The sequence below is a fragment of the Oncorhynchus tshawytscha genome, linkage group LG33 (genome assembly GCF_018296145.1).
Source record: "Oncorhynchus tshawytscha isolate Ot180627B linkage group LG33, Otsh_v2.0, whole genome shotgun sequence".
In the NCBI taxonomy this organism is placed as follows: Eukaryota; Metazoa; Chordata; class Actinopteri; order Salmoniformes; family Salmonidae; genus Oncorhynchus; species Oncorhynchus tshawytscha.
Window position 1 is genome coordinate 21,632,052 of NC_056461.1, and position 13,898 is coordinate 21,645,949.

The 13,898-nt window shown below is 43.0% G+C and overlaps 1 protein-coding gene across 2 annotated transcripts; it reads right to left on the reverse strand.

Moving 5' to 3' along the window:
* Positions 1-9,421: 9,421 nt before the first annotated feature.
* LOC112230972 (B box and SPRY domain-containing protein) lies at positions 9,422-13,195 on the reverse strand. Of its 2 annotated transcripts, none has more exons than XM_024397424.2 (6): positions 12,660-13,195; positions 11,886-12,011; positions 11,500-11,730; positions 11,030-11,055; positions 10,755-10,879; positions 9,422-10,551 (listed from the first exon to the last, which is right to left on the reverse strand). In XM_024397424.2, the coding sequence occupies exons 1-6, from the start codon at positions 13,041-13,043 to the stop codon at positions 10,016-10,018; spliced, it is 1,428 nt and encodes a 475-aa protein (XP_024253192.1). In that variant the 5' UTR covers positions 13,044-13,195; the 3' UTR covers positions 9,422-10,015. The 2 variants fall into 2 exon arrangements, with proteins under 2 accessions (XP_024253192.1, XP_024253193.1); XM_024397425.2 differs by having other exon boundaries at positions 11,886-11,984; positions 12,660-13,192.
* Between the last annotated feature and the right edge of the window lie 703 nt (positions 13,196-13,898).

The following is a 13,898-nucleotide window of genomic DNA, read 5'->3' on the forward strand; positions in this document are numbered from 1 at the left end:
TTGGAGATCTAAATATCCTGATAAAAGGGACTTCACTTGGAGTAACAAGGACATGACCAGACAGTCAAGAATTGACTTCTGGTTGATTTCTAATTAATCAGATAACACTGTAGTCAAAGTATCCATTGAACCATCAATTCTTACTGATCATAAAGTTATATTCTTATCTTTAAACATTAATGGCTCTGAAGTTAATACATTGAATCTGAGTTATTTGAAAACTCAATAGTAGACTGTTGGCAGATGATAATTTCAAGATGGATGCCAAAGATAATATTATGAAGGAAAATTGTAGGAAAGCCCAACTATTTAAGACTTATGGAATATATTGGGAATTAATGAAGTATGAAATAAGATAAACAGCCATGAAGAGATTTAAAGAAATGGCTGAATTTTTTTTTTTTGAGGGAATATAAACTTATTATGGAAATAAATTATCTAATCTCAATGGAGGTCCTTGATGAAGAAGGGAAGGGTCAGTTATTTTCTTTACAACTAGAAATGGAACAATGTATGAAGGAAGAGCAAATGGGGCATTTGTCAGATCAAGATGGTGGGAGGAAGGTGAAAAAAAAACTGAATTTACCTCTGTTCAGAAGCATAATATAGATGGCAAAGAAAATGAAAACCCCAAAGATATTTCAAAATATGTTTCAGAAATCTATGGTTATCTTTACACCAGCAATGCCTGTCCTACTAGTGACATATCTGCCTTTCCAGACACTGTCAAAGACTATGCAAAATTCACAGATGAAGACTTCCAAAAGTCTTGTGATGTATTTATTTCTATTCATTAATTTTTTTTAAATGTATCAGCAAGTTAAAAGAGGACAAATCTCCAGGGAATGATGGCTTTATTTGTAAATTCGATGCATATTTTCAGGAGGACATTGTTGAATTTATATTTAATGTTTTTAAGGAAGCAAATGATTTAGGGGTCCTGCCTGTTTCTATGACACAATGCCTATTCAATGCCTATTTTCTGTAAGCCCCAAACCAAAGATCCTATGATGTTAGAAAATTGGAGACCAATCACGTTAATGAACAATGATGGAAAGCTACTTGCATCTATATTTGCAGAAAGACTTAAAAAAAGGTTTTGACCAAATCATTGATGATACCCAGTCTGGTTTTCTGAAGGTCAGGCATGCTATGTTGTTGTCTTTAGGTCTCTCTTTATGTAGTGTTGTGGTGTCTCTCTTGTCATGATGTGTGTCCGATATTTTTATTAAATGTTATATTTTTTAATCACAACCCCCATACCCGCAGGAGGCCTTTTGCCTTTTGGTAGGCCGTCATTGTAAATCATAATTTGTTATTAACTGACTTGCCTAGTTAAATAAGGGAAAAATATATATAAAGACATACAGTATATGTAATAATATTTGACTATTATTGGTCTTGACAGACTATACAATGAGCACGTTATGGATGTCACGTATACTCCCTTTCTGGCCTCTAGGTCATCAGGCTGCTGATTATCCCGCACACCTGTCACCATCGTCTCACGCACCTGCGCCTCATGACACTCACCTGGACTCCATCACCTCCTTGATTATCTTTGCTATACCTGTCACTCCCCTTGGTTCTTTCCTTGGGTGTTATTGATTCTGTTTTCATGTTGGTGCGTTGTTTGTTTTTTGTGTTCATTGGTGCTTTTATTTATTAAAACACTTACTCCCTGAACTTGCTTTCCGACTCTCAGCACACTCATTACAATGGAAGATAGCTTTATTTTTTGTCAATATTTTCAAAGTGTAGTTAAGACACTTTACAATAATAGTAACAGCTCTGTTAAATGATCCCATGGAACTTCACAGAGATTCGACATTAAGCTCGGAATGCCCAAAGTATGCCAAATTTCTCCTTATTTGTCACACAAGTTATTGCACTTCAATAAGGTTAGCTTTAGGGGTATTCAGAAGATAAAGAGGTAAAGTGTTAACAATTGGCTGACACCACCATTTTTTTGAAAGATCTTAATGAAGTCAGGAAAGCTAGAGTGTATTAGTTTTGACAATTGCTTCCACATGATTTCTGAAACTATGGCTCCTTTTCTCAAGACTACACACAAAATCCCAAAACACACAACATGCAAAACGTCACATCTCTTTCAAAACCAAACACTTCATTCAAAACTATTTCAAATCAAATCAAATTTTATTTGTCACATACACATGGTTAGCAGATGTTAATGCGAGTGTAGCGAAATGCTTGTGCTTCTAGTTCCGACAATGCAGTAATAACCAACAAGTAATCTAACTAACAATTCCAAAACTACTGTCTTATACACAGTGTAAGGGGATAAAGAATATGTACATAAGGATATATGAATGAGTGATGGTACAGAGCAGCATAGGCAAGATACAGTAGCTGATATCGAGTACAGTATATACATATGAGATGAGTATGTAAACAAAGTGGCATAGTTAAAGTGGCTAGTGATACATGTATTACATAAGGATACAGTCGATGATATAGAGTACAGTATATACGTATGCATATGAGATGAATAATGTAGGGTAAGTAACATTATATAAGGTAGCATTGTTTAAAGTGGCTAGTGATATATTTACATCATTTCCCATCAATTCCCATTATTGAAGTGGCTGGAGTTGAGTCAGTGTCAGTGTGTTGGCAGCAGCCACTCAATGTTAGTGGTGGCTGTTTAACAGTCTGATGGCCTTGAGATAGAAGCTGTTTTTCAGTCTCTCGGTCCCAGCTTTGATGCACCTGTACTGACCTCGCCTTCTGGATGATAGCGGGGTGAACAGGCAGTGGCTCGGTTGGTTGATGTCCTTGATGATCTTTATGGCCTTCCTGTAACATCGGGTGGTGTAGGTGTCCTGGAGGGCAGGTAGTTTGCCCCCAGTGATGCGTTGTGCAGACCTCACTACCCTCTGGAGAGCCTTATGGTTGAGGGCGGAGCAGTTGCCGTACCAGGCGGTGATACAGCCCGCCAGGATGCTCTCGATTGTGCATCTGTAGAAGTTTGTGAGTGCTTTTGGTGACAAACCAAATTTCTTCAGCCTCCTGAGGTTGAAGAGGCGCTGCTGCTCCTTCTTCACGATGCTGTCTGTGTGAGTGGACCAATTCAGTTTGTCTGTGATGTGTATGCCGAGGAACTTAAAACTTGCTACCCTCTTCACTACTGTTCCATCGATGTGGATAGGGGGGTGTTCCCTCTGCTGTTTCCTGAAGTCCACAATCATCTCCTTAGTTTTGTTGACGTTGAGTGTGAGGTTATTTTCCTGACACCACACTCCGAGGGCCCTCACCTCCTCCCTGTAGGCCGTCTCGTCATTGTTGGTAATCAAGCCTACCACTGTTGCGTCGTCCGCAAACTTGATGATTGATTTGGAGGCGTGCGTGGCCACGCAGTCGTGGGTGAACAGGGAGTACAGGAGAGGGCTCAGAACGCACCCTTGTGGGGCCCCAGTGTTGAGGATCAGCGGGGAGGAGATGTTGTTGCCTACCCTCACCACCTGGGGGCGGCCCGTCAGGAAGTCCAGTACCCAGTTGCACAGGGCGGGGTCGAGACCCAGGGTCTCGAGCTTGATGACGAGCTTGGAGGGTACTATGGTGTTGAATGCCGAGCTGTAGTCAATGAACAGCATTCTCACATAGGTATTCCTCTTGTCCAGATGGGTTAGGGCAGTGTGCAGTGTGGTTGAGATTGCATCGTCTGTGGACCTATTTGGGCGGTAAGCAAATTGGAGTGGGTCTAGGGTGTCAGGTAGGGTGGAGGTGATATGGTCCTTGACTAGTCTCTCAAAGCACTTCATGATGACGGAAGTGAGTGCTACGGGCGGTAGTCGTTTAGCTCAGTTACCTTAGCTTTCTTGGGAACAGGAACAATGGTGGCCCTCTTGAAGCATGTGGGAACAGCAGACTGGTATAGGGATTGATTGAATATGTCCGTAAACACACCGGCCAGCTGGTCTGCGCATGCTCTGAGGGCGCGGCTGGGGATGCCGTCTGGACCTGCAGCCTTGCGAGGGTTAACACGTTTAAATGTCTTACTCACCTCGGCTGCAGTGAAGGAGAGACCGCATGTTTTCGTTGCAGGTCATGTCAGTGGCACTGTATTGTCCTCAAAGCGGGCAAAAAAGTTATTTAGTCTGCCTGGGAGCAAGACATCCTGGTCCGTGACTGGGCTGGATTTCTTCCTGTAGTCCGTGATTGACTGTAGACCCTGCCACATGCCTCTTGTGTCTGAGCCGTTGAATTGAGATTCTACTTTGTCTCTGTACTGACGCTTAGCTTGTTTGATAGCCTTGCGGAGGGAATAGCTGCACTGTTTGTATTCGGTCATGTTACCAGACACCTTGCCCTGATTAAAAGCAGTGGTTCGCACATTCAGTTTCAAGCGAATACTGCCATCAATCCACGGTTTCTGGTTAGGGAATGTTTTAATCGTTGCTATGGGAACGACATCTTCAACGCATGTTCTAATGAACTCACACACCGAATCAGCGTATTCATCAATATTGTTATCTGACGCAATACGGAACATATCCCAGTCCACGTGATGGAAGCAGTCTTGGAGTGTGGAATCAGATTGGTCGGACCAGCGTTGAACAGACCTCAGCGTGGGAGCTTCTTGTTTTAGTTTCTGTCTGTAGGCAGGGATCAACAAAATGGAGTCGTGGTCAGCTTTTCCGAAAGGAGGGCGGGGCAGGGCCTTATATCCGTCGCAGAAGTTAGAATAGCAGTGATCCAAGGTTTTGCCAGCCCTGGTTGCGCAATCGATATGCTGATACAATTTAGGGAGTCTTGTTTTCAGATTAGCCTTGTTAAAATCCCCAGCTACAATGGATGCAGCCTCAGGATGTATGGATTCCAGTTTGCAAAGAGTCAAATAAAGTTTGTTCAGAGCCATCGATATGTCTGCTTGGGGGGGAATATATACGGCTGTGATTATAATCGAAGAGAATTCCCTTGGTAGATAATGCGGTCGACACTTGATCGTGAGGAATTCTAAATCAGGTGAACAGAAGGACTTGAGTTCCTGTATGCTTTTGTGACCACACCACGTCTCGTTAGCCATAAGGCATACGCCCCCGCCCCTCTTCTTACCAGAAAGATGTTTGTTTCTGTCGGCGCGATGCGTGGACAGGACCTCTATATCAGGCCGTGTCAGAGGAAGGCACAAGAAATTACTAAAGACTCCAGCCACCCAAGCCATAGACTGTTCACTCTGCTTCTGTACAGCAAACAGAACCGAGGCATTGGTGAGATAGCTTCTACCTCCAAGCCATTAAATTGCTAAATAGTCATAAGACTGCAAAATAGTTAACTAAATGGTTACCCGGACTATCTGCACTGACCCTGTCTTGCATTGACTCTATGAACACTCATAAGACTATATACAGTATACACATTATATACTGTACACACTCACTCTCACACAAAACCCACACACGTTCACATACACTAAATACGCACACACGCATACCAACACAACACATACACACACACTTACCCTGCCTTCATGTAAATATTTTGTGTGTGTGCATTTCGCTACACCCACAATTACATCTGCTAAATATGTGTATGTGACCAATAAAATTGTATTTGATATCTACCTCAAATACCTCGCAACCCTTCACATTGATCTGGTACTGGTACTCCCTGTATTTAGCTCCATTGTTTTGTACTCTTGTTACTTTTCTATTTTTTTAATCATTTTTTAACTCTGCACAGTTAGGAAGTGCTCGTAAGCAAGAATTTCATGGTAAAATCTACACCCATTGTATTTGGCGTATGTAACAAATACAATTTTATTTGAGCGCCCCTAGTCAGCTATTTAAAGATGTGCTATGCAGAAATCGTTCTGCCATTTCCTGGTTGCTAAAATCCTAATAGTTTGCCTAATTTTTGTTTATATGGCAAAACAAGCAAGTATAGTGTCGAGAATTATTGTATCATCTAAACTGCTGTGAAATATATTTTCCATAACCAAAAATATTGTATTTTCAGCTGTTCTTAATTAAGCTGGAACAAAACCGAAAGTAAAAATGCCTAAACTAAATTTAAGAATGGAAAGAATAGAAATAGCGCACATAGAACAGATCTACCACTGCTTAGACTTGCTTTCAATTTAATTTTGTTACGGTTTTCTTGCGGTGAAGGAGAGTCGGACCAAAATGCAGCGTGGTAATTTTGATACATGTTTAATTAACGAATAAACACGAACAATACAAAAACAAGAACCGTAACGCGAAAACCTAAACAACCTATCTTGTGCAAACAAACACAGAGACATGAACAATCACCCACGAAACACTCAAAGAATATGGCTGCCTAAATATGGTTCCCAATCAGAGACAACGATAATCACCTGCCTCTGATTGAGAACCAATTCACACAGCCATAGACTATGCTAGAAAACCCCACTAAACCACAATCCCAAAACCTACGAAAAACCCCAAGACAAAACACACCACATAAACCCATGTCACACCCTGGCCTGACCAAAATAATAAAGAAAACACAAAATACTAAGACCAGGGCGTGACAAATTTTTATTTTTTATTTTACCTTTATTTAACCAGGTAGGCTAGTTGAGAACAAGTTATCATTTACAACTGTGACCTGGCCAAGATATAGCAAAGCAGTGTGACACAAACAACAACACAATGTTACACATGGAATAAACAAACATACAGTCAATAATACAATAGAGAAAGTCTATATACAGTGTGTGAAAATGAGGTAGGATAAGGGGGGTGAGGAAATAAATAGGCCATAGTGGCAAAATTATTACAGTAAGGCAAATTAAACACTGGAGTGATAGATGTGCAGAAGATGAGTGTGCAAGTAGCGGTACTGGGGTGCAAAGGAGCAAAATAAATAAAATAAATAACAATATGGTGATGAGGAAGTTGGACGGGCTATTTACAGATGAGCTATGTACAGGTGCAGTGATCTGTGAGCTGCTCTGACAGCTGGTGCTTAAAGCTAGTCAGGGAGATATGAGTCCCCAGCTTCAGTGATTTTTGCAGTTCGTTCCAGTCATTGGCAGCAGAGAACTGGAAGGAAAGGAGGAATTGGCTTTGGGGGTGACCAGTGAAATATACCTGCTGGAGCGCAGCACGCGGGTGGGTGCTGCTATGGTGAACAGTGAGCTGAGATAAGGTGGGGCTTTACCTAGCAACGACTTATAGATTACCTGGAGCCAGTGGGTTTGGCAACAGATATTTATTTAACTAGGCAAGATCAGTTAAGAACAAATTCTTATTTTCAATGACGGCCTAGGAACAGTGGGTTAACTGCCTGTTCAGGGGCAGAACGACAGAATTGTACCTTGTCAGCTCGTGGGTTTGAACTTGTAACCTTCCGGTTACTAGTCCAACGCTCTAACCACTAGGCTGCCCTGCTGCGCCGGGGGCCAGCCAAGTGAGGGCCAGCCAACGAGAGCATACAGGTCGCAGTGGTGGGTAGTATACGGGACTTTGGTGACAAAATGGATGGCACTGTGATAGACTGCATCCAATTTGCTGAGTAGAGTGTTGGAGGCTATTTTGTAAATGATATCGCCAAAGTCAAGGATCGGTAGGATAGTCAGTTTTACGAGGGTATGTTTGGCAGCATGAGTGAAGGAGGCTTTGTTGCGAAATAGGAGGCAGATTCTAGATTTCATTTTGGATTGGAGATGCTTAATGTGAGTCTGGAAGGAGAGTTTACGGTCTAGCCAGACATCTAGGTACTTGTAGTTATCAGACAATCTCAGACAATACGAGATGTTGAACAAGCTAGTAATAGGGGTTGCAACAATTGCAGCAGACAATTTTAAGAAGAGAGGGTCCAGATTGTCTAGCCCTGCTGATTTGTAGGGGTCCAGATTTTGCAGCTCTTTCAGAACATCAGCTCTCTGGATTTGGGTGAAGGAGAAATGGGGAGGCTTGGGCAAGTTGCAGTGAGGGGTGCAGTGCTGTTGACCGGGGTCAGGGTAGCCAGGTGGAAAGCGTGGCCAGCCGTAGAAAAATGCTTATTGAAATTCTCAATTATCGCGGATTTATCAGTTGTGACAGTGTTTCCTAGCCTCAGTGCAGTGGGCAGCTGGGAGGAGGTGCTCTTATTCTCCATGGACTTTGCAGTGTCCCAGAACTTTTTGGAGTTAGTGTTACAGGATGCAAATTTCTGTTTGAAAAAGCTAGCCTTTGCTTTTCTAACTGCTTGTGTATATTGGTTCCTAACTTCCCTGAAAAGCTGCATTTCACAGGGGCTATTCGATGCTAATGCAGTACGCCACATGATGTTTTTGTGCTGGTCAAGGGCAGTCAGGTCTGGAGTGAACCAAGGGCTATATCTGTTTCTGGTTCATACATTTTTGAATGGGGCATGCTTATTTAAAATGGTGAGGAAAGCACTTTTAAAGAACAAGCAGGGGTCCTCTACTGACGTAATGAGGTCAATATCCTTCCAGGATTATCCTGCTCGCTGAAGTGTTTTAGGGAGCGTTTGACAGTGATGAGGGGTGGTCGCTTGACCGCAGACCCATTGTGGACGCAGATCTGAAAATGACAGATCTATAACACACATTTCTATCTGAATATTGTCGGGTCGCCCAAAAGTTACATATTGCAGCTTTAACCCTATGAAGCTACAGCTATGGCCTACTTCAGAAAGAAGTTTCAAAAAAGAAGAGGAAGACCAGTGGGGCATTGGGAGACTATGGAGGGAGATGGAACTGGGTCGACATTCTACTGATTTTCTCATAGAAGAAAAGGCCCAATACAGTATTCTGTTCCTAAAACTAGAATATGTTAGGGACAGAGTCCACTAAGTTTAGTAGACGTGACCCTTTTCCAAAGTAAAAAAAAGGCATTGTTTACAAGGAGTGCAACGGCGAATTGAGTAATTGCACAAGCACACTTTACAGAAAAGGCGTTCCCTAACGGGAATATGCAGATATATAATTTAACACGCCAATAAGAACTAGTTAGCTCGCGCTCGGCTCTGCTGTTGCCCACCTCCTTCCTTGTTCTGCCCACTATACTTCATTTGCTCCCATTGAAAACGACAGCGATGAACTATCTTGGGTTAGTTATAAATGTATTTGCAATTATGCTGCCCTCTCCTGGTTCCCTCTGAACCTCAGTCAAAACAAAAGTACTGGTGATATTATGGCATTGATCATTCATTGCCATAACTTGGCACCCACAGTAGATTGGTCCAAAATTAAACAGAATAATCAGCGCGAATGCAAGGGTAAAAGCTTGTCCCCACATTGAGCAGAAAGGCTATACTTTTGACACCATTGATGGAAAAAAAAACACTATACTTCCCCCTGCTGTTCATTTGTAGATTGTCGTCTGTATTGCGTCGGGCATTTCATTAATTTTCTTTCCAATGACGAATGGATGGAAAGCAGGATGTGAGTTCATACTCACTCAATAGAGGCATACATTGCATATCAGACAATCAAAAATATTTTAATACATTTGACAGGTAGCAAGCACACTGAGCAACTTCTGGATCAACCAGTTCCGCAAACAGGTGTCTCTCGAAAAGGTAGAAAACATTCACTGAAATGATCAAAAATGATTATCAGATCATAAAAGTACAATAAATATAAATAGCATACTTCTAAAACTTAAATGAAGAGTTTGGGACAGACTTCACAACAAATTAATCACGGACATATTAGGACTACAGTATAATTTGATCTACAGAAATCTATACAGAAGCAGTACTTCAGATAAACAAAGAATAAATTAGAAATATGTTCCTTAACAAAGGAGAACTGGCTGCATACCTCATCAATGCAGACAGAAATTTGATTCCATTCAAATACATTGTGAAGCTTTGATTAGTATTCTATTCTATTAGAATTACGTACAAATATTAGTAATTCAGTAAGATTTTATCAGCAGGTATAATGCATTATTACTTGTTATGAGCATTAATAGGCCCTTACAATGTTATATTATCAACTCATAAGATATGTCTTCTGAAAGTGTTATCCGTAATTCTATATCAATGGCACTACAGACGGTTACTTTGGAGGTCAGTGCAGTATGGTGACACTACGGTCAGCCACGGCGAATGCAGGCAGCAGCGGGCCACTGAAGGCGTGTCTGACAGAGTGCAACACGGCACTCGAGTCTGGGTCATAAAATACCAGGGTCTGACTGGGCCAGTCCAGGAGCAGCCCTAGACTCTTGGGCTTGTGGATCACGTGCAGGGGTGTGTTCTTCCCCGCATGGCAGAAGGAGAAGTCCCCATCATATTTGGAGAGGACCCAGGACTGGCCATTGTAGCCCAGGCGGGAGTTGTTGCCCGAGCCCTTACGCCCCATACTGGTGTAGCATACCCCCACCTTGAAGGCCCCGCTTTCACCCACGTCCATCACCCAGCTGTGGGTGCCGGAGGAGATTGACAGGGTGCCCAGCGCATTGGGCCAGCTGTCGAAGCGCGCTGGGTCATAAGGCGGGGACTGGCGTGACCTCTTAGGCAGGAAGGTCAGAGTGCAAAGGTCTTCTGAGAGGGACAGTAGGGAGCTGACGGTGCGCTCGTCAAATGTCAGATGTGCTGAACCATAAGCTAAAGGGGCGAGGGAAGAGAAGAATGTATTGTTATTCATCCTCAATTAAGCACTTGTGCTTTGTTAATAACATAGTAATAGTGTCTGAACAACTGGCAACAATGCATAACTGCAACTATTTGGAACAACTGTACCCTGAATGAATTAAGGTTGTCCTGACCTGTATCATGGAGATATGGATAAAAGCTGTAGTACTAGTTACCAATTGGCCCCAGCAGTATGGCGCTGGCCCACAGGCCCCTCATGAGTTTGCTGTCACTGCAACCTGCATTTAGGTTGAGCCGGTCAGTGTCACAGGGTTCACCCACCCCCTCTGCATCCTCAACCCTGATCGCCACACACAAGAGAGAGCACATGTGAATCTGGCTAATGAACAACTTCACCGGCAGGATTGCTTCAGTGGGTGAATTATTTAACTATGTATTCTTACTACTTGCAAAAAATACTAAAAATGGATTAAACATTTATTTGTTATACCTGTCAGCTATTTCTTGGCCAGAGGTCTGAAAACACAGGACACAGAGTCAACAATCATTTCTGAGAATGAAATTGATCTTAATTACATCATCATCAGCATCATCATCATCAGAATTATCAGGGTTATTGCTAGGGTTAGGGATGAGCCAGGGTGTGGACATGAAGTTAGGGTTAGGGATGAGCCAGGGTGTGGACATGAAGTTAGGGTTAGGGATGAGCCAGGGTGTGGACATGAAGTTAGGGTTAGGGATGAGCCAGGGTGTGGACATGAAGTTAGGGTTAGGGATGAGCCAGGGTGTGGACATGAAGTTAGGGTTATGGTTAATAATCATCATCATCATCGTTTGCACCATCCCATTCAGTCTTGTTCGACCCTCTCCCTATTCATTCTTCTTCTTTCCACCACTGTATTCTCCAACTTCCCTCTGTCCTCTGTCCCTCCCTGTGCCCATCATCTTTCCCCTACTCACCGCCAGCTGTATGTCCGGTGTGTTTGTGAGAGTGTGGACCAGGCGTGTGCGTGTCTGTGTGAGCAGAGCTAGGGCCTGGCCCCAGTGGGCTCTCTGAGTGAGGAGGCACTGCTCCACCCTCTCCTCCTCCCTCTGCACGGCTTCTAGCAGACGCTGCTCCTCCTCCTCCACCGCCTCCCTCACCACACTGACCTGTGCCACCACTCGCTCCCGAGCCCCGCTCGCCTCCACCTGCATGGACACATGGCAGAGGGGGCAGAAGTCACAGCAAAAAGACATACGATGGAATCCATTACATATCTGTGTGTAGAGCTTGTGATTCCAAGGCTGTGTGGAGTGAGAGCACATAAGGGACTGAGTGTGTGTCACAGAGCCTGTGTGCTCACCTGCAGTGCCCGCTCTTTGGCAGTCAGAGTCTTGTTGATAAAGTGCTCGATGCGCAGGGCCTGCAGCTGCATTTTCTCACACACGTCAACCAGGTGGTTCTGTTCAGGACAACACTCACACAGTGACTGGCATGAAGAAGAGCAGTGTTGGACTTGAAAACCACAGAGTTGATCAGGTACAGTTTCAAAGGCAGGGGCACTATCCTTACAGGCCTATTCCTGTAGTGTCGAACTGCCATCACCAACATGTCATTGTGTATCCTGAAATAATAATAACTTGGAAGAGCACTGATGACAATTTATTTTATTTTATTTATAAAAAAAAAAATATATAAAAAAAATATGTATGGACACTATTTATGTAAAGGCTTCCCGTATCTTCCCAACAGCTTGAAATTCCTGTCTCCTCACATTCCATGAGACATCAACAGGGGAAACTCCTCAGTGTGGTGTCGAAAAAGTGTGGCACACCCTACACACCCACCAGGCATGTGAACACACACTTTCCTAACACAAACCAGCTGGCCCTTTGTACTGTAGTACCCCAGGTGACCAAAGGTAAACTCAGTTTGCCTGGTCAATTCTAACTCCTAACTGTAGGTCAACAATCTCCTGGCCCCAAGCCCCATTCACTGTGACAAAGGTCCATATGACACACAAGCAGCTTGTAACTGCTCAAATATGAGTATATATATATGAGTATATTCTAATATAGTGCTATACAAGCTGCTATACAAGAGATCATTTCCTTTCAGGAAAAGTCGGGGCACTCACCCTGACTGCTGTCACTCTGTTGGCCAGGGCTGTCACCGTGTGTCCCTGGCAGGATCCCACTATGGTGCAGTGCGAGCATATGAGTTTCTGCTCGGAGCAGCAGAACCAGTCCAGGTCTGATTCATGTTCCACGCAAAGTTCCGATTCACCGGAGAATATACCCGATTCTGAGTCGGAGGAGGTCACCGCAGCCTTTCCAGACAACCCGGAGTCCTCTTTAGCTGATCGAATTTCATTCCGGAATACATTCAACGCGGATAAAATGGGCTGTTGTAAATCCATATTCAAGTTTCTCGAACTTTCTGTAACTTCTACTTCAGTGTCTCGGTCGTCCTGTAAAGAGCACCCAGGTGTTGAATGACATGATCCTGGCTCCGCGCTCATGTTACGTAAAATAGTCTACAAGAGTAATAGCAATAGAACGTAGCAGGTGGTTTAAGTATCACTATATACTGCACCTATAACACAGGTGTATCAAGGTATGAACACGGAAGTAACACCGACACTAGAGGTCAGAGCTGAAAAGCAAGTTTAGCAACAAGGCCGTTTCAATGATAAGGTTTTTGGTTCCCGTGTACTTGTTATAGCCTACCATTGTTTTGACTTCCTTTGCCTGTAAGATGACACAGTGTTTCCATATTGTCATTTGACCTCATATAACATCCTCAACCATCAATGACTCTCTCTTGTCTAATTTTAGACTAAATGTATTATAGTTTAGCATAGGCTAGAACAGCATTTTAAAATGTAGGATACATTTAGCCTATAGGTTAGGCTGAAATATAGTCTATAGGCCTATATGACAATGATGCCAATTTCTCGAGACATATGCACATGACTGATGATATTGGAGGTAAATCCCTTTGTGCAAACCCCACAGTAATGTTAAATGTGTTGGCGTATATACAGTGTATTCGGAAAGTATTCAGACCCCTTCCCTTTTCCCACATTTTGTTAACTTACAGCCTAATTCCAAAATGGATTAAATGTTTTTTTCTCTCATCGACCTACACACAATACCCCATAATGACAAAGCGAGAAAAAAAAATCTGAAATATTTGCTAATTTATAAAATATTAAAAACATAAATACCTTATTTACATAACTGGTCAGGATTGAGGGAAAGATGCAAGGAGAAAAGTACAAAGGGATCCTTGATGAAAACCTGCTCTAGAGCGCTCAGGACCTCAGACTGGGGTGAAGGTTCACTTTCCATCAGGACAATGACCCTAAGCACAC